This window comes from Eptesicus fuscus, chromosome 12 (assembly GCF_027574615.1).
Source record: "Eptesicus fuscus isolate TK198812 chromosome 12, DD_ASM_mEF_20220401, whole genome shotgun sequence".
Lineage (NCBI taxonomy): Eukaryota > Metazoa > Chordata > Mammalia > Chiroptera > Vespertilionidae > Eptesicus > Eptesicus fuscus.
In genome coordinates, this window is record NC_072484.1 from 34678442 (window position 1) to 34703292 (window position 24851).

Genomic DNA, 24851 nt, shown 5'->3' on the forward strand with positions numbered 1-24851 from the left:
CACTTATTTCTATGTCCCAAACATAGATATGCTTGCTACATGCAGTCATTTAGTCATCCTAGTCATTCTCAGAGAGGGATAATCACCTGTATTTTACAGATAAGAAAATAAATACTCAAAAGTCATTAACTTGAAGTGTCCACCGCTATTAAGTGGCAAGAGGGCAAACGAATCCAGACCTGATTCCAAAGATTGCATGGTTAAACGTTTTTGCTGTATTGCTACTCACAAACTGCAATTCTTGGAGTCTTCTATCACTTACTCAGCTGTTCCATCTAATTGGTTTCCAAATCCTATCAGGTCCATCTCCAAAACTTGAATCATTTCTCTTAGAGCTGCCTCCATTGCCACAGCCCACATCTTTACTCCTACCCTGGTTGAGTGTAGCAACCTGTCATTGCTTCCATTCTCTCCCTTCCAATCCATCTGTGCTGCCTAAGAATGGTCTGTGGGAGACCTCGGTCTCATGCTTCTTCCGTGCTTAAAATCTTAGTGATTCCTCCATTACCACAGAATAAACTCCAAAACTCTTAAACCTGCCACTCAAAGCCAACAACTATCTCTTAACTCCTTCCCTCTCATTCTGGCTCCAGTCCTATGAACGATTGGCCAGTTTCTGTTTTGCTTCTGTGATTGTGATCTTGTTAAATCCTTTCACCCCTTAGCCTGGTTCTCCATATATGTAAGATGGTGATGAACCCTTGTGTGCTTATTTTCTGGGATGTTTTGAGGTCCAATCTGCAGCCCTTAGAGAGAGCAGAACTGTTGCACGTAGTACAGAGTTCCTGCACACACTTTACACAGCTTTTCCGAATGCTAACATCCTGTATAACTTGGAACAGTTATCAAAACTAATGACTTGACACTAAACTACAGCCTTAATCAGATTTCACCAGTTATCCCACCAATGATATTTTTCTCGGTATCCTCCAATCTGTGACTTCCTCATTCTTGTCTTTCATGACCTTGACATTTTTTGAAGAGTACTGTCAGATTCTTTATATAATGTCCCTCAAATTTGGTTTAATGTTTTCTCATAGTTAAGGCCATAGATTTTTGCGAAAAATACTACAGAAATGTTGTGCCCTTAGTGCCTGATAACGGGGCACACATCAATCTATCTCATTACCAGGAATGTTAACCTTAATCCTCAGTTGGTGTCTGCCAGGTTGCCTTACTGTCGTCACTATCCAATCCTTTTAACTGTAGTACAGACGCCCTTGGAAGGAGCACCAAATCCTTCCCCAGTTAAGAGAGGCTAAAGTAGAATAAAAAATTGGAGTTAGATCATCTGTGTTGAATTTAGCAAGCTCCAGTGCCTCAAGAAAAAGCATTTGTAAAAAGGGATGCTGAGGCTACTGGAGATAGCACGGGCCAGTAACGAGGCACAAGGTTCACTAAATGGCAATTTGTTTTATTTCCTGCTAGAAAATCCAGTTTGTGGTCTTTGAGAGTAGATAGCCCAAGAGTGGGAAAAGGGACAAATGGGACTTTGGAAAGAAGGGGGGCCCTTTTAAAGGTGCAAAAAGGAGGGAGGTAGCGAGCATAGGTGTGAAGTGGCTTCTTCAAGGTAACATGGGTGGGGTTGAGCTCGGAGTCCTAAGTCGGCCGACTCCCAGGCTAGCCCTAACCACTTCATATCAGAGCCTGCACGTAATATTCCCAAAGGGGTCGCGCTGGAGAACCCAGAGACGCTGGATTCCACTCCCAACGCCGGTTTTCCAGCATCTTCGGCGCATTCGGGCTCCGCGCCTCACTTTGCCTCAATATGGACGCAGAGAGGGTGGGGAGCGTCTCAGCAACTTCCTTCCTCGCCTTCATAATCACCCACCACCCTCCACTCGGGGCTTTCAGAGCCAGCTCAGACCTCGGGTGAGAGATGAAAGCCTCTTCAGCATCTTTAGGGCACAACGGGAGTTGGGAATTTTCCGTGCTGAAGCGCTCCTTCGCTTTTCACGTTCGGATGGCGCAGGGCGAATTCCCACGAGCCCTGGGAAATCAAAGATCTGCCGGCCCCCTCACGCTGGTTCCTGATTGGTCCCTAAAGCTGTCTGTTTTGACTTGGTGCTCTGCGCAGGCGCGGAAACGCACCGGGACCTGGGCAGTGCTGACGACGCGGAGCTACCCGATCGTTCCGAGATGGTGAGTGTTCGTATAGACTGGTGCCTGGCAGCCGGAAGGTGGCCGAGCGATGCCGCCCCACACCTTGCGCCTGGTTTTAGACCCTCCGGCGGCGCCTCAGAGCGCCGGGCAGGGAATCCGCGGGTTTGGGCCCCAGCTGACTGGAGGGCGGAACGCTAGAGGCGTGGGCCTCCAGACCCTGACGGAGGGGGCTCCCGAGTGGCCAGGGGATCCCGGTCCCCTTGACCGGAAGCTGGAGCTCGGGCCTTGGCTAGCGTCTGACGGCGTCGGACCACAGGCCCGTGCACCCTAGCATCCTGGGCTTTGTCGCGCGATTGTAACAACGAGAACGTTTCCCGGAAGCTTAATTTACGGCAGGCATTAATAAGCGCTGTGCGTAGTTTTGGTTTTTCTCCTCGCCAAGTCTCTGTGAGATACGTACGACCATTATCCCCGTTTTACACACTAGAAATCTGAAGCCTGGAGAAGCCTAATGCCTTCTCTCAGGAAATGGCGGAGTTGGATTTGAACCCTTGAAACTTGACTCCTGCCTTTCTGTCTGTGTGGTTCTTTCGCGTCGCTGGGACTTGGTGCATGAATCAGAAATGGGCGGGACCACACTTGGGGATCCCTGCCTTGCTGGCTGGAACTGGGCTCCTTGCGCCTTTACAGGTTTGTTTTTCATGTTTTTAATCCAACTTGTAAAAAAAAAAAAAAACAGAACAAAATTTGAAAAGACCTTTTAAATGTTAAGCCATGTGACTATTACTGTTCAAAACTCACTTAAAAATAGCCCTAGCCGGTTTGGCTCAGTGGGTAGAGCGTAGGCCTGAGGACCAAAGGGTCCCGGGTTTGAGTCTGGTCAAGGGCACTTACCTTGGTTGCGGGCTCCTCCCTTAACCTGGCCTTGGTCAGGGCTCGTGCAGGAGGCAACCGATCGATGTGTTTCCGTGTTTCTCTCTGCCTTTCCCTCTCCCTAAAAATCAATGGAAAAATATCCTCCGGTGCGGATTAACAAAAATAAAAATAACGCCTATAAGAAAAATTGAAAAGGAAAAAGAAAGTCCCATGACCTAGAAGCAACCCCTTATATAATTATATTACTTCAAATATTTTTTTCAGCTTTTGCTATATGTGGTTAGCTACTACTGAATGTCCAGTTATGGACTCTGCTTTTTTCATTTATTATTACACCATAAAGAATGTCTTAACATCACTAAAAAAATGTGACAAAGTTTCAAACTTATGTAACTTCATCTTTCACATCACTTTAAAACAAACAAACAAACAAACAAACAAACATGGGCCTTAGTGCCACGTTGACTGTGGGGCCAGGTCTGCAGCCTCCTGGGTGCCTACACTCGAGTAATCTGCACACTCCTGCCTGGACATCAGTATCACATCACTTTTTAAAGAATTTTTAAAGACATGTTTTTATTGATTTCAGAGATGGAGAGGGAGTGATGAATCATTGATTGGCTGCCTCCTGCACGTCCCCTGCTGGGGATTAAGCCTGCAACCCCTGACAGAATCTAACCAGTAACCTCCTGGTGCATGGGCCCACACCCAAGCACTGAGCCACACTGGCCAGGCTCATATCACTTTTTAGACTAAACAAAAAGTAATTTTTTAACAGATACTTGCATACAGTAAAAAATAATCTGGCCCTGACCAGTTTCGTTCAGTGGATAGAGCGTCGGCCTTCGGACTGAGGGGTCCCAGGTTCAATTCCAGTCAAGGGCATGTACCTTGGTTGCGGGCACTTCCCCAGTGGGGAGTGTGCAGGAGGCAGCTGATCAATGTTTCTTGATGTTTCTAACTCACTATCCCTCTTCCTTCCTCTCTGTAAAAAATCAACAAAATATATTTTTTTAAAAATAATAATAATCTGAAAAGATCAAAGTGAAAAATAAATCTCCCATTTAACCCTGACCTCCAGCTTCAGTCTCTTCTGAAATATTGTTAGTTTCTTGTATATCTTGTATAAGCATATATATATGCCCCCTCTTTTTCTTACATAAATTGTAGCTTACTCCAACCTGTATCATGCTGTTGTGTGTTTATACCCATAAAAGCAAAACATATTTAGAAAATTCAAGCAGTACCAAAGTGTATAATGTAGAAGGTGCATGAAGTCCCATCTCACTTCCCTATCGTATCAACTGTTGGCAGTTGGGTGTGTTTCCTTTCAGATTGGTTTAGTGCATAAGCAAACTTACATATAGTTGTTTATTACATGAAACTGGAACATATATGTTTAAACATATCAGGTTTACTTTAGGCTATGTATAGATATCTCATTCTGCAACTTACTCTGTTCACTTAAAGATGTCAAACATGCCCTAGCCGGTTTGGCTCAGTGGATAGAGCTTCAGCCTGCAGACTGAAGGGTCCCAGGTTCGATTCCAGTCAGGGGCATGTGCCTTGGTTGCGGGCACATCCCCAGGTGGGGGGTGTGCAGGAGGCAGCTGATCGATGTTTCTCTCTCATCGATGTTTCTGACTCTATCCCTCTCCCCTCCTCTCTGTAAAAAAAAATCAATAAAAAATATATTAAAAAAAAAAAGTCAAACATTTTCCCATGTCACCCTTGCCAGTGTGGCTCAGTTGGTTAAGCCTGGTCCTATGCATGGAAAGGTTGCTGGTTTGATTCCCAGTCTGGGCATATGCCCGAATTGCAGGCTCAATCCCCAGTAGGGGGCATGCGGATGACAGCTAATAGATGTTACCCTCTCACATCGATGTTTCTCCCCCTCTCCCTTTCTCTCTCTAAAACCAATAATAAAAATATTTTTAAAAAATATAAACACTTTTCTATGTCACTATATATAAATCTATATTCTTTTTCTTTTTGAAGTTTTTTTTTTTATTTTATGTACAAAGAGATAGCATTTTGTCATAAGGTAGATGTCTTGAATGACCCATTCATGGAAGTTCACTTAGTCCACCTTAATGAAACCTATGTCCTGGCAGCACATGTTGGGGCCGTATTTCCAGATCAGATCGTGGTGGTTTGATCAGACGTGGCAAGAACGAGAACCCTGGCCGAATTTCCTCAGATGGCTCCTGTGGAGTTGCTTGTGACCCATATTGCTCTCTCTGTAGCAACGAGGCCAAAGGAAAAAGACTATACTTCATTCTTGCATAGTATTCTATTGCTGTATATACATTTAGGTGGTTTACAGTTTTTCACTTCAGACAATGCTGCTGTAACTATTCTTGTCCTTTTTATTTTATTTTATTACACTCATGGTAGTGTTTATGTAGCATAGATTCTTAGAAGTGGTACTTCTGGCATGCATATTCTACATTTTGGTAGAACCTGCCAAGTTGCCCTTTAGAACAAGGATCATCCATAATTCTCACCAGTTTTACTCCACCACACAACTATTTTCTTTTTTTTTTAATAATAAATCTTTATTGTTCAGATTATTACAGGTGTTCCTCTTCCCCCGCCCCCCGCCATAGCTCCCCTCCACCTGATTCCCCACCCCACCCCATGCCCTTACCCCCTGCCACTGTCTTCATCCATAGGTGTAAGATTTTTGTCCAATCTCTTCCCGCACCCCTCAGACTCCCTTCCCCCTGAGAATTGTCAGTCCACTCCCTTTCTATGTCCCTGATTCTATTATATTCACCAGTCCATTCTGTTCTTCAGATTTTTTATTCACTTGATTTTTAGATTCACTTGTTGGTAGGCATGTATTTGATGTCCTTTTGTTGTTCATAATTTTTACCTTTACCTTTTTCTTCTCCTTCCTCTTCTTAAAGAATACCCTTAAGCATTTTATGTAATCCTGGTTTGGTGGTGATGAACTCCTTTAGCTTTTTCTTGTCTGTGAAGCTCTTTATCTGACATTCAATTCTGAATGATAGCTTTGCTGGGTAGAGTAATCTTGGTTGTAGGTTCTTGCTGTTCATCACTTTGAATATTTCTTGCCACTCCCTTCTGGCCTGCATAGTTTCTATTGAGAAATCAGCTGACAGTCGTATGGGTACTCCCTTGTAGGTAACTAACTGTTTTTCTCTTGCTGCTTTCAAGATTCTCTCTTTGTCTTTTGCCCTTGGCATTTTAATTATGATGTGTTTTGGTGTGGTCCTCTTTGGATTCCTCTTGTTTGGGGTTCTGTGCGCTTCCTGGACTTGTAAGTCTATTTCTTTCACCAGGTGGGGGAAGTTTTCTGTCATTATTTCTTCAAATAGGTTTTCAGTATCTTGCTCTCTCTCTCCTTCTGGCATCCCAAAGATCCGGATGTTGGTATGCTTAAAGCCGTCCCAGAGGCTCCTTACACTATCCTCACACTTTTGGATTCTTCTTTCTTTCTGCCTCTCAGGTTGAGTGTTTTTTGCTTCCTCATATTCCAGATCTTTGGTTTGACTCTTGGGGTATGTTGATCTACAGTTGAGTTTCTGTATATTCTTTATTTCAGACAGTGTATGCTTAATTTCTGACTGGTCCTTTTCCATTTTTTGGCATTCTCCTTAAGGTCCTTGAAGGTCTCTTCAAGTTTCTCAGCGGGTTTTAGAAGATTTTTGAGTAAACTTATAAATGTGGTTCTGAACACTGTGTCGTCCAGTAGTTTACTTTCCTCCATCTCTCCCATTCGTGACATGCTTCTGTGTCTCCGCATTTTGGCTGCCTCCCTGTGTTGATGGAGTGGCTTTGTGTGGTAGGTGACCTATAGGGTCCAGTAGCTCAGCTTCCCCAATCACCCGAGGTGGTCGCTCTTGGTGCACCCCTTTGTGGGCAGAGTGCAAAGTCTTGGTGTAGTTAAGCCTTGATTGCTGTTGGTACACTGGGAGGAATTGACCTCCACGCCATTTGGCTGTGAGGACCTGCTGTGTTTATAATGGAAGAACTGCTGTGCTGGAGACACGCTTATGGTACAGGCCTGTTTCAGAGGGACTTTGGTGCTCACTGAGTCCGCCTCCCGAATGTGTCACTTATGGATGTGAGGAGTTGAAATCTGGTGTCTCACACTGACCACTAGGTACACTGGCTTCTGGATCTCCAATGGGGTGCAGGTCAGCTACTATCTGAGGCCACCCTGCAGGAGCTATGGCGAGAACCACAGTCCTCTCCTCCCTGCTTGGAGCTTGGAGGCTTTGGAGCTGTCTGCACCAGGTTGCCAGTTTACTATGTTAAACTGCAATAGAGAAGGCCATTCATATGCAAAAGCCGCTGCTTGGAGCTTGGGTGTGTTTGTAGATTGTGCGGGGCGGAGTCTCAGGGCGTCACTAGGCTAGGGCGTGGCAAACAGCGATGGCTGGCAGTGAGCCCTCTCTGCCTCTCCGACCGCGTCCCCGCACAGCAAACAATTATTCCTCCGCGCAGCTCTGCAAGCAAGCCACCCTCACTTTCCGACCTGATGGCAGTTGTCTGAAACTGGATTTCAGAGAAATCGGGAGCTTATCTCTCTTCGGGTTGAAGAAAGCAACGCCCGCCACCAGCCGGGATCCGCCGCCAGCCCGTATCACGCGCATGCTCCCGTACCTCAGTTTTTCGGCGCCTGTGCCCTGAATGCTCCCCCTTCTTTCCGTCTAGTTGTAGAGCTTCCACTCAGCCAGTTTTCCCGTGGTTCTGGGTGATAGACATTTTGTCTTTTAGTTGTAGTTTTGAAATTGTTGTGCACGGCAGTAGTTTAGATGTTTACCTACGCCGCCATCTTGGATCTCTCCTCCAGTGAATCTTTGATTTTGCTGCTGCACAAATGGGGAAGAGAGGCGCAGACAGGGAGACCCTAAGGCTGCGGGGGGCAGGGGGGGTGTTGCTGGCGGCTGCAGCAGAGGCACTAGGCTGGGCCACACAACTATTTTCATCTCTATGTTGTCCTTCCTCCTTGTTCATATATGCATATTTTTCAAGATTTATGTACTAATTTTTCTTTTTCATTTGTTTTAATCTTTTTGCATCATCTTTGCGATGAATTTTTGTGTGCTGTGTAATCGGTGAAATAGCTGTACCATAATTTGCCAAACTATTCCCGTGGTGTACACTTGTGTTGTATCTAGTTCTTCATTAGTAGAGATAATGCTGTGATGAATGCCTATAATTGTGTAGATTTTGTTTTATTATTTTTTTAATTATTAGATTATTTCCTTAAGCAAAAGTCTCAGGAAAAGAAATTCCAAGGCAAAAGGACCAATGCTTTATGGTTGTTGCAATAGTGTTATCCTGTAGCTTTTCCAAAAGGTCATATTGCTTTTGTACCAATTTTGCCATAACATTGCGAACAGTGAAAAAAGTTACCTCAGCATTGCTATAATTTTTCACTTCTTTATTTATAAGGAACAGGGAACATTTTTCTATGTGCTTGTAATTTCTCTTATTTATTTATTTATTTATTTATTTACTTAATTATTGATTTTAGAGAGTAGAAGGGAGAGAGAGAAACATTGATATGAGAGAGAAACATAGATGGGTTTCCTCCCACACGTAACCTGACCTGGGTGTGTGCCCTGACTGGGATTCGAACTGGTAACCTCCTGGTGTACGAGTCCATGCTCAACCACTGAACCACACCTGCCAGGCTTGTGTTATGTTTTGGAATTGCTCTTTTGTCCATTATTTGATGCAGATGTTTTTCTATCCTTTTGATTCATTTTGGTTTTATAAAAATTCAAATTTTTGCCCAGCTAGGGTGGCACAGATGGTTGAGAATTGTCCCGTGAACCAAAAGGTTTCAGGTTTGATTCCTGTTCAGGGCACATGCATATATGCATACAATATTCTTGGTTGATTACTTCCCGCCCACCCACCCTCCCCTACCTTCCCTCCGAGATTTCACACTCTATTCCATGACTCCATGTCTCTAGATCCACTGTTCATCAGTTTATTTTGTTACTTAGATCTCTTAGAGAGATCACGTGATACTTGTCTTTCTCTGACTGACTTATTTCACTTAGCATGATACTCTATAGGTCCCTCCATGCTGTCTCAAAGGATAACAGATTCTTCTTTTTTCCTGCTGCGTAGTATTCCGTGGTATAAATGTACCACAGCTTGTTTATCCACTCATCTACTGATGGGCATTTGGGCTGTTTCCAGATCTTAGCTATTATAAATTGTGCTGCTATGAACATAGGGGTGCATCCATTCTTTCTGATTCGTTTTTCTGGTCTCTTAGGATATATTCCTAGAAGTGGTATCACTGGGTCAAATGGCAGTTCCATATTTAATTCTTTGAGGAAACTCCATACTGTTTTCCATAATGGCTGCACCAGTCTGCGTTCCCACCAGCAGTGTACTAGGGTTCCCTTTTCTCCACATCCTCACCAGCACTTGTCATTTGTTGATTTGTTATGGTAGCCATTCTGAAGTGTGAGGTGATACCTCTTTATCATTTTAATTTGCATCTCTCTGGTGATCAGTGACTTTGAGCATTTTTTCACATGGCTCTTGGCCATCTGTATGTCCACTTTGGAGAAGTGTCTATTTAGGTCCTTTGCTCATTTTTTGATTGGATTGTTTGTCTTCCTTTTGTTAAGTTGTTTGAGTTCCTTATATATTTTGGAGATTAACCCTTTATCAGACGTATCATTGCCAAATATGTTCTTCCATACAGTGGGCTCCCTTTTTGTTTTGTTAATGGTTTCTTTTGCTGTGCAGAAGCTTTTATTTTGATGTAGTCACATTTGTTTGTTTTTCCCTTAGTTTCCTTTGCCCTGGGAGATGTATCCATAAACATACTGCTATGAGAGATGTCTGAGATTTTGTAGTCTGTGGTTTCTTCTAGGATTTTTATGGTTTCACGACTTACACTTAAGTCTTTTATCCATTTTGAGTTTATTCTTGTGTATGGTATAAGTTGTTGGTCAAGTTTCATTTTTTTGCATGTGTCTAATTTTCCCAACACCATTTATTGAAGAGACTGTCTTGACTCCATTGTATGCTCTTGCCTCCTTTGTCAAATATTAATTGAGCATAATGGCTTGGGTCAATTTCTGGGGTCTCTGTTCTGTTCCATTGATCTATATGCCTATTCTTAAAAATTAAAGAAAGGTTGACTTTCTATTATTTGTTTTTTGCCTGTCAGATTAGCAAAGAAACTTGGCAATACTGATCATCTCTATTCCTTGAACATGCCAAGTTTGTTCCCACTTCTCTGCCTTTGCTTTCATACTGTTGCCTGGAATGCTTTTCTTTCTCATTAGTTCTTGGCTTAACGATTACATCCTCAGGTGTTTCTGACCACACCAGCCAGAGTAGCATCCCCGGGCTCCCCTGCCCTATCCCCTGCAAGAATCTAGGTCACTTGTTATTTAAAGTTCTACCTGAATATGAGCTCCCTGAGGGCAAGGTCCTCATCAGTTGTGGTCAATGGTATATTCACCCCTTCTCTTGACCTATGTGTCCTTGGGCAAAACTCTTCTTTCTGAACTTCAGTTTCTTCATTGTGAAGTGGAGATCATACTCACTATGGAAGGGTCAGAGGACATATGTGTCTGTAAATATTCATCCCAATATCTGACCTATATCAGATACTGAATAGGTCATCGTATACTTAAATGTCCTTCCTTTCTTGGTAAGTGTATGTTTCCTATGAATAGATATTCCATAATTTACTTGGTCTTTTCCCTAATTATTGGGTATTTTCAGCTTTCTGGTTTGTTTTAATATTTTTTTTGTTTTGTTAATCCTCACACGAGGATATTTTTTTCCATTGCTTTTCAGAGAGAGTGGAAGGGAGTGGGGGAGAGGGAGAGAGAGAGAAACATCGAAGTGAGAGAAGGCACATCGACTGGTTGCCTTCTGCACATGCCCCAACCTGGGGCTCAGAGCAAACCGGCAACCCAGGTACATGCCCTTGACCACTAAGCCACACCAGCCATGGCTCTTTCTGCTTTTTGCTAATGTTGATGTCACTGCAGCAAACATCTTGCTGTGTTCTTCTTCTGGATTATTCCTTAGAGTGAATTTCTAGGAAGGTTACCAGGTCAGACTGAGTGCTGTGTGGTATTGACTGCTATCGTACTTCACCCCTCTTCTCCGGAATAGTGCATAGGAGGAGCTCAGTGGCAGTGTGTTGAATGAATGATGATCTCATACATGGATGACCAACTGTACTTTATTCTCGTGTAGCCCTGTCCATTTACACAGGCTCCAGATTTAGAGGCAACAGACTATTTGCCATTATGTAGGAGGAATTTGTTTGCCCTTCTCTCCAGCATTTGAGAGTATTACATCATAGGGGAGTGGATGGCAGTGACTGGATTGTTATTAGCCTTGTGCCTACTAGAAAGACAATAATTCATTGTGCTGTTTCCATCCACTGTTTAGAAACTCCTCCTCCCAGGCCAATTCTTAGCTTCTGAGGGTGGGGAACCACTCTTTTGGAGAATGGAACCTCTATTTCCAACATGGTCCAACTCTCAGCCTTTGGGGAGCTTCTGGCTAGATTCTGGACCTGTCTGGAAGGGGCCTCCAGAAAACACACACTTCAAGGCCAGTTTCCCATCCACAGGAAGAGTTAGGCCTACTTCAGTTGAGCAGTTGTTTATTGAGTCCCTATTCTGCAAACCATTCCAGGGACTCTTAAGTAATAAAATACCTTATGCATCAGCAGAGAGGTACAATTTAAGAGTTTGCAGAGTCAGAAGTAGCAGACTCCACTGAGTTGGGGATCAGTAAAGGCTTTTTGGAGGAAGTGATGGTTTCAGTGGTTCTCAACCTTCCTAATGCCGCGACCCTTTAATACAGTTCCTCATGTTGTGGTGACCCCAACCATAAAATTATTTTCGTTGGTCTTAGGCTCTACAGCAGCGGTTCTCAACCTGTGGGTCGTTGAGAACCGCTAGCAGGGTCGCCTAAGACCATCGGAAAACCCAGATATTTACATTAGATTCATTAACAGTAGCAAAATTACAGTTATGAAGTAGCAACGAAAATAATTTTATGGTTGGGGTCACCACAACATGAGGAACTGTATTAAAGGGTCGCAGCATTAGAAAGGTTGAGAACCACTGGTTTAGATGGTCTAGAAGAATTTGTTAGATTTCAGCAGAGAAGAGGTCTTGTTACAGTAAAAAGACATGAACACAAAGAGGTATGACATATAAATGGAGAATGGAGGAAAAGGTAAAAGATGTGAATAATAATAGAGAATGCCTTGCATGGCAGGGTGAGGAACCAAATGTCTGATTGTCCCCTCTGTTAATAAATTCCGTGTGCCAGAATATCCCCCCTGACTAGTTTCTGGAGACAGGATTAAAGAACCCGTACCCCAGGCACATTTCCGGTGGCTATGAGCCATGTATCACACTGTCTCAGATGCTAGGTTTTTAAGTCACTGAGTCTATCCTCATGGGGTCATTTGTTTCCTTTGGAATGTTTTCAGTTGTGCTGTTTGGGCTACAAATAGCAGGGTATCTCCTTCCTATTAGACACCGCTGTTTGGGTTTTTTCAGATCATGAGCGTCCTGTCTCCTAGGTATAGCAGATACATGAGTCATGGATGTGTCTATACTCTTAGGAATGGTATTTATATGCTGCTCCCAAATAGCTGAGGCAGGCGGGATAATAGTGCCTGGTAGGCAAAGGGCCAAGAGGAGCCCTGCCCCATCCTGGGGTGTGAGTAGATGATTTAGGTGCTGGTAGTGGCTTGGGGACCACTCTAAACAGACCTGGAGCTTTGAGGAAGTGCCACGTGCCCAGGTGTTACTTGTTTGTTGCTGGAAGACGAATGTGTGATTCATCTGTCAAGGGTATGAATGAATTAATCCAGCCTTCCTGGCCCTTCCTAACCTTGGTCTTGTTCTATCTGGCAGGCAGAGGTGGAGGAGACACTGAAGCGACTTCAGAGCCAGAAGGGAGTGCAGGGAATCATCGTGGTGAACACAGAAGGTACACCCCGCTCCGACCATGAGCAGGCAGGCCCCAGAAAACAGCCCAGACACAGCATAGCCCCTTCATGTACATGAATTTTCACCTTTTTTTTTTTTTTAACACCTCAGGTGTCCTAGCACTATTACTGAAATTCTAAATTTTAAAGAAGGAAAAATTCACTCAGTCCCACTGCCCTGACAGGTCATATTTTTCAGTATACCATGTTTTTTCAGCCCTTGTTCAGGTGCATTTTCTCTTGGTCATAATTATAGTTATTACTCTTTTGCATATGTTTACTCATGAGGTTTGTGTGTTTTGCTTCATGTTTTCCATAAACAGTTTTTTTTAACTGCCAGTACAATTTTTTTTTAATACGTATTTTACTGATTTGAGAGAGAGAGGAAGAAAGAGATGGAAACATCGATGAGAGAGAAACATCGATGGGCTGTTTCCTGCATGCCCCCACCTGGGGATCAAACTGGCCACCTCCACCACTGAGCCACACTGGCTGGGCAGTGCAGTGTTTATTAATCATCCCCATTTATGTTGTTTCTGTTTTTTTGCTAGATAGTACTCTTGGTCAACTTCTGTGTGCCTATAGCTTTTCCCTTCTGTTCTGGAACATTATTTCCACAACCAGAAGAGTACAGATAACTAATTTTCTCAAACTGCTATAGACATGGCAAAGATATTTCTCACACATTTACCTAGTCTGTGGTGCTTTACAAACATTCTGTTTTATTTCTTCCTTAAAACAGCCCTTTTGCCTCCATTTCGCAACGGAGAAAACTGAGTCTAGAAATTCAGTTGATTTGCCTGCCATTACAGAACCAAGATTTCATTCCAAGTCTGTCCGAATGCAGTTGTACACTTTCTGTGAAGGACCAGAGAGTGGCTGTAGGTCTGCAGCTCAGAACCACCCTGCTGGCCTCCCCCAGTTCTGTAGTTCAGTGTATTCATTCATCTCTGACTTATTTGAGGTTCCTTGAGGGCCCCCGTGTGTATGCATTGTCATTCTGGGCCTTGTTTTGGAAAGGCAGAATTCTCAACAGTGCCTGCTTCAGTAGAGCAGAATGAAGGTCACTGAAGGTGACAAAGTGGAGGTGGCATGTCCTCAGTTAGAATGTTGTTTTCCAAGTCATTAGACCGTGGCCAGCCCAGAGTTAGACAGAGGATGCTCCCCAGCTTTGTCAGGTTCTAATTAGACCATGTGGTCATTGCAGTCAAAGGAGGCGGCAGGTTAGGAGCCCTCAGGACTCTGGGAGGCCGAAGCAGGTCCCAGGTTAGGTCTGCTGCTGATCCGCTGGCAGGCCTGGGGCTTCCCCTTCTCTTCAGACCTCGGCCTTCCCACATGGAGTGGTTGGTCCAAGACCTGAAAGGCTGTTTGTATATCACTCAGAGAGATACTGTCTTCTGTCTTCTGTGACTGGACTTTTTTTTTAAATCCCCTCTCAGGGACATGCTTTCATTGATTTTAGAGAGAGAGAAAGGGAGAGAGGGAGAGAGAGAGGAGAGAGAGAGAGAGATTGATGTGAGAGTGAAACATCAAACGGTGTCTCCTGCATGTGCTCAACTGGGGATTTAATCTGCAACCAGGGAATATGCCCTGATTGGGAATCGAACCCACATCCTTCCAGTGTACAGGACAACACTCCAGCCAACTGAGCCACACTGGCCAGCACTGGGCCTGGACATTTTGACCCCAAATGGGAGGGAAGAGCCTCAGAAGATGACTCCTCAGCTGGGACCCCCTAGGCCTTCACTGGTACTTGCAAACCATAAGCCTTCATTCTTGCCTTAAAACTGCCCAAAAGTTGAGCTTTTTCATTGGGAAAGTGTAGCGCCAGCTACACTTTTGATTCTTATGAGCACTTTTTTGTGTACTAACGTGGCAGTATTGCACAGTGGTTAAGAATATGGAATGGGGCCGAAACCGGTTTGGCTCAGTGGATAGAGCGTCGGTCTGAGGACTGGAGGGTCCCGGGTTCGATTCCGGTCGGGGGCGTGTGCATTGGTTGCGGGCACATCCTCCGGTGGGGGGTGTGCAGGAGGCAGCTGGTCGATGTTTCTCTCTCATCGATGTTTCTAGCTCTCTATCCCTCTTCCTTCCTCTCTGTAAAAATCAAATAAAATATATTAAAAAAAAAAAAAGAATATAGAATGGGGAACCAGACTACCTGTATGTGAATCCTGACTCTACCTACTTATCATCTATGAAATCTTGGACAAGTCACTTAACCTCTCTCTTTCAGTTTCTCATCAGTAAAATATAATCATACTACCTTCCTCTAAGAGAAGCTTTTAGAATAGTGTCTGATATATAGTAAGTGCCATATAAATATTAAAATTATTGTGTGTGTTTATTTTTATGTTCCATTCATAGAACTCACTCTTCAATCTCTCATTTACATCTCACACAGTGACCCCCGCAAGTCAGGGTTGTTTGCCCATTTTTCAGATGAGAAAACTGAAGCAGCTCTAGCCGGTTTGGCTCAGTGATTAGAGCGTCGGCCCACGGACCAATTGGGAGGCAACCAATTGATGTCTTTCTCACATTGATATTTCTCTCTCTTCTCCCCCCCCCTCCTCCTTTTCACTCTCTCTAAAAAAAAAAAAAAAAAGAAAAAAAAAAAAAAAAAATCAATGGAAAAATATCCTTGGGTGAGGATTAAAGGGAAAAAAAAGACCTAAAGCTGAGAGAGGCGAGGTGACCTGCCCAAGGTCACCCAGCTGTGGTTGGGGTGGCCAGAACTCACTGCTCATGGGGCCTTTAAGTCCTTTGGAAACTTCCACTTAAGGATGATTCAGCTCAGCTGCCTTTTCCTATGGGATGCCTTCCCTGACCACCAGCCCAGAAAGATTACTCTTGCCCCTGAACTCATGACACACCCTTGTTTCAGTCACTTACCAACCACCTACCACTGCATTTTGACATTTCTGTCTTGAGCAAATGCAAAGATGTTTCATTATAAAAGTGTGAGTTTAGCAAGAACTTAACCTTTTGCACTCGGATGTCGAGTGTGACTCGACACGGTTAGCATTAGAATAAAGGAATCGAGAAAAAAGCAAGCGAGTGCAAAGGGTTAAGGAACATTCTGTTCCATTTCTACCTCTCCAGATCCCCTGCTGTCCTCTGCTGCTACCTACACAGGGCAAAACAAAAGACTAAATGTATAAGCTCCACGAGGTCAGGGATTTGTCCCTTGTGTTCACTTACTGTATCTCCTGCACCTGAGTTTGTGCTTAATAACTGTGTTAAATTTTGTTGGTGTTGGTGTTGGTATTGATTGATGGAGCTGGGTTTGGTGGAAGGACCTGGCTATGCAACCTGACAGATTTGAGCCTCAGGTTATAGTTGTGCCTCCCTGGTACCAGCCAGCTCTGCAGGCTGCACAGTCTCTATTTGTGAAGGCAGTGGCTTGGGGTAGGCGGCCTAATCATTGAGATATCATTGAAGTGGCCCCAGCTCTGGCATCCTATGAGTCTGGCATTCTATGATCTGATTCCCTTATTTGAAATTCTCCCCAGTTCTGCCCCACCGCCACCTGCATGTTTTCTTAGGCTTTAAAATGAGCCAACAAGTGGTTAGATCCTGTCTCCTTTACACATCCTCTCACTTGGTAGGAATGTAGTCAAATGGATGTCTAAATTACTGAAAGTAGCCCTGTGACTTCTCATTTATCAGCAACAATATATGCTTAATGCAGTGTCTCTAAGGACACTGGCGAACAAATCAGACCTGGACCTGACTAGGGATGAATATATTGATCACTTCCATAAAGGTGTGATGTCAAACTCATCTAACTGCTCCAAAGGAAAATTGTGTGGTGCTGGGATGGTAGAATGGGGCATTGACCATATCTGGGGTGGGTGGAGCCACCAGGAGGTGGAGACTTGAGGGACCAGTGGGAATTGTGAGAGAATAGGTGAAGAAAGGAAAGTTCCAGGCAGAGGAACCTGAGAGAAGGTGCCCTTGTATATAAAAGAGAAGGTCAAGCCCTAGCTGGTTTGGCTCAGTGGATAGAGTGTTGGCCTATGGACTGAAAGGTCCCAGGTTCGATTCTGGTCAAGGGCACATGCCCAGGTTGTGGGCCTGACCCCCAGAAGGGGGCATGCAGGAAGCAGCCGATCAATGGTTCTTTCTCATCGTTGATGTTTCTATCTCTCTTTCCCTCTCACTTCCTCTCTGAAATCAATAAAAATATTTTTTTTAAAAAGAGAGAGAGAGAGAAGGTCAAGAGGTTTGATCACCTAAACTTTTCCAGGCCTTGAGACTGGCCGCTCAAGTTACCTGGGGGGTGGGATTTATTGTGGGTGATATTGATAACAAACCACCAACATTTATTACATTCACTAGAGGCCCTGTGCATGGATTCGTGCACTGGTGGAGGGTGTGGCCTATGGGGATCAGCCCGCTGTGAGAGTGCCACTCATCTGGTCAGCCAAGTGGCACTCCCACTGTGGGAGTGCACTGACCACCTGGGGTAGCTCCTGCGTTGAGCATCTGCCCCCTGGTGGTCAGTGCGCGTCATAGTGACTGGTCGACCCATCGTTCTGGTCGTTCTGCCGTTCAGTCACTAGGCTTTTATTATATAGGATACTCTTGCTAAACATTCTTTTTTTTATTTTTTTTATTTCAGAGAGGAAGGAAGAGGGATAGAGAGATAGAAACATCAATGATGAGAGAGAATAATTGATCGGCTGCCTCCTGCACACCCCTACTGGGGATCGAGCCTACAACCCAAGCATGTGCCCTTGGCCGGAACCGAACCTGGAACCCTTCAGTCTGCAGGCCAACGCTCTATCCACTGAGCCAAACCGGCTAGGGCATCTTGCTAAACATTCTTAAACCATATTTAATCCCCACAGCAGCACTTTGAAACACAGGCATTTTACGGATGAGGAAATAGAAGAATAGAATAAATCACTTGTTTAAGGCCACATCGCCATGAAGGGACAAAGCAGGAGTGTAAGTTCAGGTCATCAGATTTGAGAGTTCCTACTCAGTCATCACCCCAGTTGCTCATACTATGATTCTTAGAAAAGTCCAGTATCAAGCAAGGCCCTGGTGGGCACCTTGTTGCCAGCTAGGGCCCAACAGCACCCCTAGTTGTCTTGTCTCTTAAAGGCAAGTGATCACTACAACTTGTTCTCATGACTTCAATTGGCTCAAACAGCCTCACTGACTCAGCTGCTTCTCTTGTCATATGTCATCTTCTGTCTACCCTTGTGCTCCTATCCCCTAAGAAGATGAGGTTGGGCCAGTTTCTTGCCACTCATGGGGGGGCTTGAGGGTGACTGCCTTTGGCTGATCTTTAGACTGGTCAGTTGCAGACCAGATTAGCAGGGCGTGGGTCCCAAATCCAGGCACTCGAGTGTGAGGAGCCATATTCATCCAAGTATCTGTCAGCTATGTGCACCTGGAGCCTCACTGATGGAGCCTTCTGTTGGCATGTCAGTGATTCATAGGCACCTGATGATCCGGTCATGGCCTGAGGTCACTCAAGCTGAGGCCCATTCCTCACCTCCATGAAAATAGGCACTGTCCTGTGAGGGACATCCATGGAATAGTTCATCACAAGGAAATAGTCTTTAAAATAGAAAAGGCTTAAAGGACAATGGTGTTCATTGAACAGTAATTAAGTAAAAACCCAATCTTAGTATCAAACAGTAGAGGCATGATGAATTCAGTGGAATGGCCATTTTGTGGTCTCTTTGAAAGCAGTAACAATGCTGTTTACAAGGTGTAAGCAGACAGAGAAATGGGCTTTAATTTTCATGTGTACAGACAGTGTGTACACTAAGCCCCCCTTGGTGGGCATAGGAACAACACACTACTGATGGTTATGTCTTGGCAGAAGCTGACCTTTTTCCTTCTTCCTACTCATTGTGTTTCAAGATATATAAGTGCTGTCCTCCTTGTTCAGGTTCTAAGTGTTCTGAATGGTAGTCTCCTTTATTGCCAGAAACTAGTCAGGACAGTGGAGCCCTAAGAAAGGAGCCCAGCAGTGGAGCCAGCAGGCCTGAATCGAATCCTGGCCCCCCGCTTATCTGCTGTGTGACCATCAGCAGGTCACCTTACTGCTCAGAGTTTCTTTTGCTTCATTGGCAAGTGAGGATGCTGACACCACCCTCAGAGCAGTTCTGGGGACTAGCAGTGAAAAGCTCAGCACTGTGCCGGCCAAGCTTTCAGTAACTAGTGGCATTGATTGTTAACTGCCAGTCCAGGATGCTAGAACCAGGGGTGTGGGGCTGGGAGCTGGGCAGAGAGGCCTCAGCGTCCTGCTCAGTCTCTGTCTGCTCTTCACACAGGCATTCCTATTAAGAGCACCATGGACAACCCCACCACCACACAGTACGCCAACCTCATGCACAGCTTCATCTTGAAGGCCCGGAGCACCGTGCGTGAAATTGACCCCCAGAATGACCTCACTTTCCTTCGGATTCGCTCTAAGAAAAATGAAATTATGGTTGCACCAGGTAAGAGGTCTTCCATGTCCCCTCTTAGGGTCAGGCTGTCACTACTGCTTATCAGGAAGGCTTAGCACATTGGTGTCTGCTCAGGTTCCACAGAAAAGCCTGAGGAGTTGAAGGTACACAGTTGATTGCCTCGCTGCCTGTCCATTCTCTGGCTGGCATCCCCGACAAATACTCATTTACAGTGACTGTGGGCCAAACCTTCTCCTGGGTTCTGGGCCTTGGAGGGGAATCTGGTCTCATGGGGGAGATAGACACGTAAGCATGACACAGTGTAACCCTCGCCTTGACGGGACATTTGAGCGCTTGGGAACAGAGAGGGTGTGACTAGGCCTGCTTGGCGCAGTCAGCAGAGGCTTCCCAGAAGAGGGGACATTCAGCTGACTCTTGAGGGTATAGAAAAGTGTAAGCAAAGTGGATGGGCAAGAAACCTAGGCTTGAAGGAAAAAGACACGTAAGCATTCCAAACCAAAGCAGAAGGCAAAAATACTGTATAGTCATTTTATCTTTGAAAAAACGTTCAGTTGCCCACTTCTAAAGGATAGTCCTGTCTCTCTGGGCCTCATACAGCCAGCTTTTCCTCCACCATTGGAACCGATTGCTGTTTTTGTTTCACATGAAGTGCTTGGCTTGCATTTGGGGGTTGTGTGGTGCAAACATCATAGGATCGTTCTCAGGGTGATGCGATGCTCATCCTGGGAGGATCCCACAGGACTGGGACTACAGGAGGGAAGAGCAGGGTCACCTGTCCTGCCTCACCTCACTCAGCATTCAGACTGGGGTGGTGGACAGGTTCTCCGGGACTTTTCGTTGTTGTTAATCCTCACCTGAAGGTACTCTTTCCATTGATTTTTAGAGAGAGCAGAAAGAAAGGGGAGAGACAGAGAGAAACATCAGTATGAGAGATACATATTGATTGGTTGCCTCCCACATGCCCCTTGACCTGCACCAGGGATTGAGCCTGCAACTGAGGTACATGCTCTTGACTGAAATGGAACCCCCAATCCTTCAGTCTGTGGGCCGACACTCTAACCACTGAGCCAGACTGGTTAGGGCCAGGACTATTTTTGCATTGCTACTTCTCACTCTCCCTCTGTTTTCTGGCTGAGCCACATAGTTGTATGCATGAGTTAATTGTGCACCTGATGAGGCAGGTGGGCTGCAGGGCAGTTTGTCTAGGGCACCAAAATATATGTCGGAAGGAGTGGGAGGTGAGACGTTTGATCCAATTTAGAAAAGGCCTCAAATGCAAAACTTGACTGTGCAGACTTGACCCTGTGAGCAGGAGGCAATATGATTGTGACTGGGACGTAGATGAAGAAGGCAGTATGGAGGCTAGGGACACTGAATGCCCCTGGGCTTGGCAGACAGATGGCAGAGAGACTGGCTATAGAATTCTGGGGTGATTAGAGGGTGTCACCCACTCCCAGCAGCAGAGCCATATTGGTTCTGATCCCAGGCCTGTTCCAGCCGAGTCTGGCAGCTTGGAAGGATGTGAAGGAGGGAACCAGAGAGCCAGTCACAGGAACCCACAATCTCCCTGGGACACTTCCTGAAGGGGTGGGGACAAAGTAGGTCAACCCCAGAAAAGAACATAGGATAACATGCTGTACACTGTTTATCAGTTTAATCACTGTCTGATGATGTCACTGATTCTGTCAGAGAAAACCGATTGTAGCAGGCAGAGTTCATTTTCCCAACTTTAGCTCTTAATGATTGTGACCTTAAACAAGTCATAGAACATCCTGAACCTCTATTTTCACATTGGTAAAGTATCACATAGGGGGCTGTACTGCTCTGGTCCTCTGAGACACCCCATCTGGTTGAGTATGTTGGTGGGGGGTGGAGCAGAAAGGCTCAGAAGCAGATGGATTCCCTCCCAAGATTCATGCTGTGCGACTATCGATACCTCTATTTCCCTAAAAATTAGGCTAGGACAGTGGTCGGCAAACTGCGCCTCGCGAGCCACATGCGGCTCTTTGGCCCCTTGAGTGTGGCTCTTCTACAAAATACCACGTGCGGGCGCGCATGTACAGTGCGATTGAAACTTCGTGGCCCAAGCGCAGAAGTCGGTTTTCGGCTCTCAAAAGAAATTTCAATCGTTGTACTGTTGATATTTGGCTCTGTTGACTAATGAGTTTGCCGACCACTGGGCTAGGAATGGTCCCTTTACTGATCCTGCACATCAGAGCAGTATACATGAGACTCTCAGTGTGAGGCAAGGACAAATTATGCAATCTCTAAATCAGACAGGCCCCATGGACTGTCTCTTGACATAAAGCTTCCAAGAACGTCTCCTCTGGAACAGCAGAGTTATCTGAAAGTTCCTAGCCATTTGCCCCATCTCAGCAGCAAAGGCATCTCCAACTTGCCCTTGAGGGACCCCCAGACTTTCAAAGCACATGGGTGCAGTTGGTGCTTGAGTCCAATTAGAGGTTCTCCTTTGGGTGCACAGGCCCCAAATCCCCTCAGCCTTGTCAGTGGAGGCGAGGAGGAAGTGGCCAGACCCTTGCCCTGGTGACATTAAGAGCCTGCAGGGAGGGTATGCATGCTCTCACTTGCTCACTCGCTGTCTGTCTAGCACTCACATCCTCATGGGCCCCCACACACACATCTTGTTATACTGGCGGGATGTGTGACTTTTCCAGGTTGCCTTAGATACAGTGAGTGTTCCTTCTGAACACCCTGCCCACGTCTCCAGCCACCCTGCTGCCTTTAAGAGCCTCTCCCTGGGCCCTCACACATGCCGTCCTGCTGCTGGCGACACTGCCATCCTACCTTTCCACTTGGCTAACCAGCCTCCTTATCTGCATTTTTAATTCTGTCTCCACTAGACAGTTTCAAGAGTACAGAAACTTGTGAACACATTTGACAAATATTTGTTGAATAAATAAATGAAAGACTTCCTAAACTTCCCTCCATTGCTACACCCCACTGTGAGGGTTGGAGGTGGGGTCAGCAGTGGAGATGGGGATCAGGGATGTCCGTGGGACATGTTATTTAGGATGAAAACCCGTGATTTGACATCTTGATACAACCATTTTGATATGGCAAGAAAAAAATACTGCCAGGAGCCACTGAGCAGAGCCTCTGAGGCATTAGGGCTGGATCACCTGAGGATGGCCATAGAGCACAGGCCCGATGCGGGCAGCGCCCAGCAGAGAACAGCCTGGCTGCTGTGCGTTTTCGAGGTGGGTCCTTCCTGGACTGTAATTAGCACCCCATATTGTGGGAGCAACCTAGAGCAGCCCTGCCCAGGAAGGAGGTTCATATCCCTTTCCTCCCACCTAAGCTTCCTCTTTGATCAAACTGAGAAGACCAAAAATAGCAGCAGGTGGTGTGAGACAGTGTGAATCTCCACATTCGTACTGAATTTCACCCCGACCTGGCCCAGAATAGCCCATATGAAGAGATGTTTTCAGACAGACTTGGTTTCCACTTGTTAACCTCCCTGATGTAAAGCTGAGTTGACAGCATAATCAAGCTTTAAAACTCTGCTTCCCGCAAAGCACTTGGAGTGATATTATTGAATTAGAGCTTAATTTTTTGGGGGGAAGAAAAGACACTAGTATTGCTAATTATGTCTGCTTTTATCGGTGGCTTTAATTATTTTTATTAGTAAGTGGTTATTTACTTAAACAGATTGCTTAGTCATGAAACTATTAGTCATATAAAAATCTGCTTCTTCCCAGTCCCATCAGCTAGCCATCATGGGAATCAGCAAGCTTTAGGCTTAAATCAGCAGACACAAAGCATGTGTGTCCGAGGTCCGCCATTTCGCTTCTGTTCAGCAGGGCGGTCAGAGCCAACCGCCACACCTCAGATTTGTGCCTTGGCTTGAGCAAGATCTTTAACTCTCTGAGCCTCAGTGTAACAAGAGAAAGCACCAGGTACCTGCCCATAGAGTGAGTGAGGAGTCATTGAGATGCCGTTATAAGAAGTGGTTGGCCCAGGACTGGCCACATGGAAGCCTTGGTAAATGTTCGCGATTTGATAATTAAGGGCAAAGTTGGAACACTGCTTCTGCAATTTCTTCTTCTATAAAACGAGGAGCAGTCAGACTCAGCCCTGAGGTCTTGAACTTGCAATGACTCCATGATGGACATTCCTCATTACTGGATGGGATCCCCAGAGCTGGAATCCAGGTAGCCTTGGCCCCCTTTGATCGGTGCCTTGGAAATTTTCTCAGCCCGTGACAGAACTGACATTAACCCCAGAGAAGTGGGGTTGAAGTTGGCATCTACCTTTGACACTGATTTGCTGGGTGACCTTAAACTGGTGGTTCTCCCAGAACCTGCAGCTTCAGTATCACCTGGGAATTCATTAAAAATACAGGTTCTCGCCCAGCCGGCAGTGGTTAGAGCATTGGCCTGGGCACCAAAGGGTCATGGGTTTGATTTCCTGTCATAGGCATGTACCTGGGTTGCAGGTTTGATCCTAGGCCCCAGTTGGGTTGCATGCAGGAGGCAACCAATCCATGTGTCTCTCTCACATGACTGTTTCTCTCTCTTTTCCTCTTGCCCCTCCTGCTCCCTTTCACTCTTTCAGAAAATCAATGGAAAAAATACTCTCGTGTGAGGGTTAACTAAAAAAAAAAAAAAGGAGATTGTTGGGCTCTACCTCAGACTTACTGAATCCAAAGAGCTTGGGGTAGGACCAGGCAGTGTTTGTTTTAAGCCCAGCCAGCCCTCAGGTCATTCAGATGCCCTCCATTTTGAGAACCACTGGCAATTTACTTAAACTCTCGGAACCTGAGTTTCCTTACCCAGAAAACAGGGATGATATCCTACCTCCCTGTTGGCACTGGGCAGATTAGAAAAGAGCATGCATCGCAGAGGTCGCTGCTGGGTCTCACCTGCCGAAGCCCTCACAGGAAACTTGCCAGTTTACCTTCTGTTGCCCAGCAATTGGAAGTGGCCTGAGCAGTGATGTTTTGTATTGACCCACTCCCTTTTATGGTTGGTGGTTTAATTACATATTTCCTTTCTAGTGTGTTTTTCTCACATTTTACATTTAGTAATTTGTGTTTTCTTTTTTCTCTTTTTGCAGATAAAGACTACTTCCTGATTGTGATTCAGAATCCAACTGAATAAGCCACTCTCTCTTGGCTCCACGCATCATTCCTTAATTTAATGCCCCCCAAGAATAAGAGTGTTAATCATGTCAACCAGCTGGCGGGTGGAAATCACCTGAGAGCCCATGCAGACCACTCCAGTGACCAGTGTGGGCTGCAGCCCCACCCCGCCCGCCACAGGCACCCCTCTGCTGGCCAGTCACCCTGAGTCCCCCAGGAGGGCCTCTTTCCTCAAGTCCGGGTTTCGGAGCAAGAGCTTGGGAGAGGCCCACACCCTGCTTCCTCCTGACGTCCAGTTCACTTTGTTGCCCTTGGAAAAGGCTGCTTTTCTTTAACTAAAAATAACTGAAACGTG

General features: G+C 45.5%; 1 protein-coding gene across 2 annotated transcripts; it reads left to right on the forward strand.

Moving 5' to 3' along the window:
- Nucleotides 1-1700: 1700 nt before the first annotated feature.
- DYNLRB1 (dynein light chain roadblock-type 1) lies at nucleotides 1701-24851 on the forward strand. Of its 2 annotated transcripts, XM_054724004.1 has the most exons (5): nucleotides 1701-2142; nucleotides 2591-2793; nucleotides 12888-12963; nucleotides 19258-19425; nucleotides 24472-24851. In XM_054724004.1, exons 2-5 carry the CDS (start codon nucleotides 2716-2718, stop codon nucleotides 24513-24515), a joined length of 366 nt encoding a protein of 121 aa, XP_054579979.1. In that variant the 5' UTR covers nucleotides 1701-2142; nucleotides 2591-2715; the 3' UTR covers nucleotides 24516-24851. The 2 variants fall into 2 exon arrangements, with proteins under 2 accessions (XP_054579979.1, XP_028013706.1); XM_028157905.2 differs by lacking the exon at nucleotides 2591-2793 and having other exon boundaries at nucleotides 1710-2142.

Coding starts and splice junctions, on each gene's coding strand:
- DYNLRB1 (XM_054724004.1), top strand. CDS start 2,716: ATGAATCAGAAATGGGCGGGACCACACTTGGGGATCCCTGCCTTGCTG. Junction 2,794..12,887: donor GGCTCCTTGCGCCTTTACAG/GTTTGTTTTTCA, acceptor TCTATCTGGCAG/GCAGAGGTGGAGGAGACACT. Junction 12,964..19,257: donor CATCGTGGTGAACACAGAAG/GTACACCCCGCT, acceptor CTCTTCACACAG/GCATTCCTATTAAGAGCACC.